Raw genomic sequence first — 4,000 nt, 5'->3', positions numbered from 1 at the left:
ACCATGAATTCATTACCTATAATGTTTTTTCACTTTAACCATGAATGTATTTATCGTTTTAACGTTAACTTAAAAATTAATAATTTTCTTAAATTGAAAAAATATAAAATCTAGTTAAAAGGAAAATTAAAATTAAGAAATATTTAATTGAGTTTCCTCTTTCAAAAGTACAGTGTCAATGAGATAATTCTCTGTCAAAAACTGATTATATGTAATTTGGTGGACGATTTGATCCTGAAGATCTAAGAGATAATCATTTGTCGAAAATTGTGTAATTTAGTGGATGATTTGATCTTTAAGATCTAATAAAGTATTTGTCCATATTTGTTTTTGCTAATGGAATTGTTATTTTTATTATTTTTTTTTCAGAGAGAAATCCATATATATGGCCGAAGCCCTCAGATTACAATATGGCCGAAGCCAGTCAGAATACGGCCGAAGCCAGATTACATTATGGCCGAAGCCAAACAGAAATACGACAAAGCTGTCATATATATCGCCGAAGTGAGGGGTCCTCCGCAGGGATCGAACTCGGCTGGGGGGAGCGAAAGCCATCCGCCCCAGTCGTTAATTTGTATTTGTTTTAAAATTGAGTAACCATAAATAGATTTTATATAATATTAAGATTTTTTTTTCTCGTATCAACAATATATTAACCAAAAACCAATTTTGCTAAACAAAAATGTATCATGAGATACACTAAATATCTAAATGAATGTCTTAACTCATGTTGAGATAAACCAATGAAAATTCCGAATTGCAATAAATTGTAATAAATATTCTTAGGCAAACTCTTTCAAGAGAAAAAGAAAGATAAAAATAAATTTTGATCTATAAAATTAAATTAATTATTTTAAACATATAAAAACATATAAGGATTTATAATTAGGCCCATAGGCTTTCTTTTGAATCAGTCAACCATCTACACTTTTAATGTTCGTCTGACATTTGTACACAGATTTTTAGGGCCATGCTTCTGCTCTCCACTGACATTCGTGTGCATTTTATTGATATTCGTCATGGTCTTCATCCTTCAGTGACTCGTCATGGCCTTCATCCTTGGCCTTCATCCTTCAATTAAGGGAGGAACTCATCATGGCCTTTATTTATGGGCAGAATGGTGGGCATTTATGTTATGGGTGGAGAGCTCGAGAACCCTCATCTGCTGTTACAGGTAAACGCTATGATGATCATCTACATTGTTACAGGTAAACGCTATGTTGATCTGATCTCCTTCACTATCAGAAGATATGTTAATTAGACTTGGCTTTATTGTTATTACCATGCAACTTGAACTATCAAACACAAAGCTATGAAATACACCCTGAAGATCTATAACCAAATCCTTCTTGTAGGCCTCTTCCAGAACTGGAACAAGCCTTTCTTGCACCAATTTTTGTGTGAAATTTATTCTGTAATCCCAGAAATCGTTGTTGTTCAGTACCATATCAGTGGCTCGCCTTTGATGTTCATCGGCAAATAACCCATCTCCAAATATATCATAGACACAGTCAGAGGTAGCCCTGGAAAAATTAGAGCATTTGTTCTCAAGAATGTACGCTAAATTCGGAGGACTAGATGTAATAACATCAAATTTGGCCTTGAAAACACCAGACGTGAAGTTCAGACTCCCACGTATTGTTGTTGCCCATTTGTAGAAATTGCCAAGATTCCACAACAACGAAGGCATCATGCCTACTAGAGGCCAATTCAGCGGAACATTTGTCTTCCTATTTGACATGAATAAACATCTGCAGAGAAAAACGCTTAGAATTAGCAGAGGAAATAGAGTAGCCAAGACGCTGAAATTGGTCTCCATTTCCTGAGGGTGAACTACTTGATCCAACACCAAGATGGGCACAAACCCAATATAAGCTAGTGTTGTGAGGAATGCTTCACATATTACTACTTTGGCTTATACTACTATGAATGTGTCATTGTACGAACCGCGATTGCATACCCTTTCTATTGGGTGTGGAGCCTAATTATCTTCTTTATTTAGAGGTATCGCCACATTGGACCCCAATTCATAATGTGGCAACAACACCGCCCGTAAAATATACACTACAGGGGGGGTCCAAGTGGGGGCAGCTGTGACCTTTGGGGAACCCCCCTGGCGGGGGATCAGGGGCAGCGCCCTCGAAGCTAAAAATAGATGTAAAATTGCCTTGTAAAATGTTGTAATTTCGTAGTCAATCTGGGTCATTCATTAGGTGGATATCTGACGGTAGAAGTTATGTTTAATTTAGGGTTTTTCCCCTAGAAGGCAACCCCTCACTATATATGAGGAAATTGTATTGCGCCTATGTAAATTTATATTCTTAGCGAGAAGAGAGAGGAGATTGAACCGGAGAGAAGAGGGAATTATAGCGGATCTATTGTAGGTTGTATCTCTTCCGTTTGTTGGATAATATAAGAGGAAGGACTGACTGTTTCTTCATCGACGTAGCCCAAATTGGGTGAACCACGTATATCTGTGTGTCTCTTGTTTTATGCGTTTTCTGTGTTTATATTTCTACAATATTTTATGTGTTCCATTGCTCTGTAATATATAATTTTCTAACACTTTCATTTCCACCCTTGAGTGAGTTTGAAATGGGCTTTAGGATTGAACACTTGCTGAAATAACCTACCCACTGCATCTCCTGATTTGGGCTTCAAGACTTTTGCTATATTGATTTGTTGTGTAAGGTAATTATTCTTCATCTTAGTTTATTTGTGGCAATACTGCTACAGCTAATAGGCTAATCTAATGCTCTTAGAGGCATGGATGGAGAAATCCCCATTTAAGAATAGTTTTGAAGATGCTCGTCTATGGTTGGAAGATTGTTTCATATTCATTCATGTCTACTAGATCAATGGGATTATGTTGTGGCATAATTGTTTCATATGCAACCATGTCTACTAGGTGAAGATCATATTAGGTTGTGGTTGTTATGTCCAAATCATGTTTCAAGGTGATTTTTGAGGTACCGGAAAATTGATGTGCTCTTTTTCCTATCAATTAAGGTATTTGCATGTCTCAAAAGAATGATCTTAATTATCATATACTGATGGATGTTCTCTAAATAATTATCGGTACAGTCATTTGCAATAATTATGGGGAATTTCTTAAATGAATGAAGGCTTATGATTAGGTGTCAATATTCTCATTTTTGTTTAATGTCAAAAGACTTGCTTCAATATTAAGATGTGGTGGTTATTTCATGGACTGAAAAGGGTTAAAGGGACTGACAATGCAATAAGTAATTATCATCCCTTTTCTATAGAAATAGATGTGTATGCCCCCCAAACTGACGACACTTTCTGCATCATCAAACATTAATTACATGAAACTGTAATTTTGATGTCAAGGGATTGAGAATGGAATTGTGTTTCTCCTTGTCCTTAATCAGAATTCTAGCACTAGTCTTGATTGATATGCATTCTCTCAAAATAGTTGGCTCTTAATCCTCTAAGAGTCTAATCCTTCACCTACCTATATAATCTGTACTTTCTTTTTTTGACATGGAAACAATGAGGAGTAAGTGTCTCAGATGGGCTTGAGGATGAAGAACAGATAGGCAATTCAAAAATGAATTCCAAATCAGGTTCGAAATCTGAAGATACATGGCGCAGATACTTCTGTAGCATAAACAAGTTTAGAGGCAAACTATTCTAGTCATAGTATGCTATCTATGTCTAGTTCTACATGTACATCACCATTTTCCAATACTAGAGAAATGTTAAAGGAAAGTGAACTTGAATGTGCTTCAGACACAGGATTGAGGTCTAGAAATACCTGTCCATCTTTTGAATATGTAGTTTGTGATTCCTCAACTACTAGTGTTGTTAATTCCTTGAACAAATCATCTGAATCATTACCTTCTTCAACAACAGTTGTCATTATTTCAAATACTAAAAATATGGAATGTATCAAGGATGGCAGTGTTAATCTATTACTACTTTGACTTATACTGCTATGAATGTGTCATTTTACGGACCTCTGTTGCATACCCTT

At 35.8% G+C, this 4,000-nt stretch overlaps 1 protein-coding gene across 1 annotated transcript; it reads right to left on the bottom strand.

Annotated features, from left to right (window-relative positions):
* Positions 1-1,168: 1,168 nt before the first annotated feature.
* On the bottom strand, positions 1,169-1,819 carry LOC149169191 (alkane hydroxylase MAH1-like). Its single transcript, XM_089425108.1, has one exon. It carries the CDS (start codon positions 1,817-1,819, stop codon positions 1,169-1,171), a length of 651 nt encoding a protein of 216 aa, XP_089281234.1.
* Between the last annotated feature and the right edge of the window lie 2,181 nt (positions 1,820-4,000).

This window comes from Pinus tabuliformis, chromosome 4_2 (assembly GCF_031772625.1).
Source record: "Pinus tabuliformis cultivar Carrire ecotype Pingquan chromosome 4_2, CPIR1, whole genome shotgun sequence".
Classification (NCBI taxonomy): Eukaryota; Viridiplantae; Streptophyta; class Pinopsida; order Pinales; family Pinaceae; genus Pinus; species Pinus tabuliformis.
This window is presented reverse-complemented; position numbering and strand designations above follow the sequence as displayed.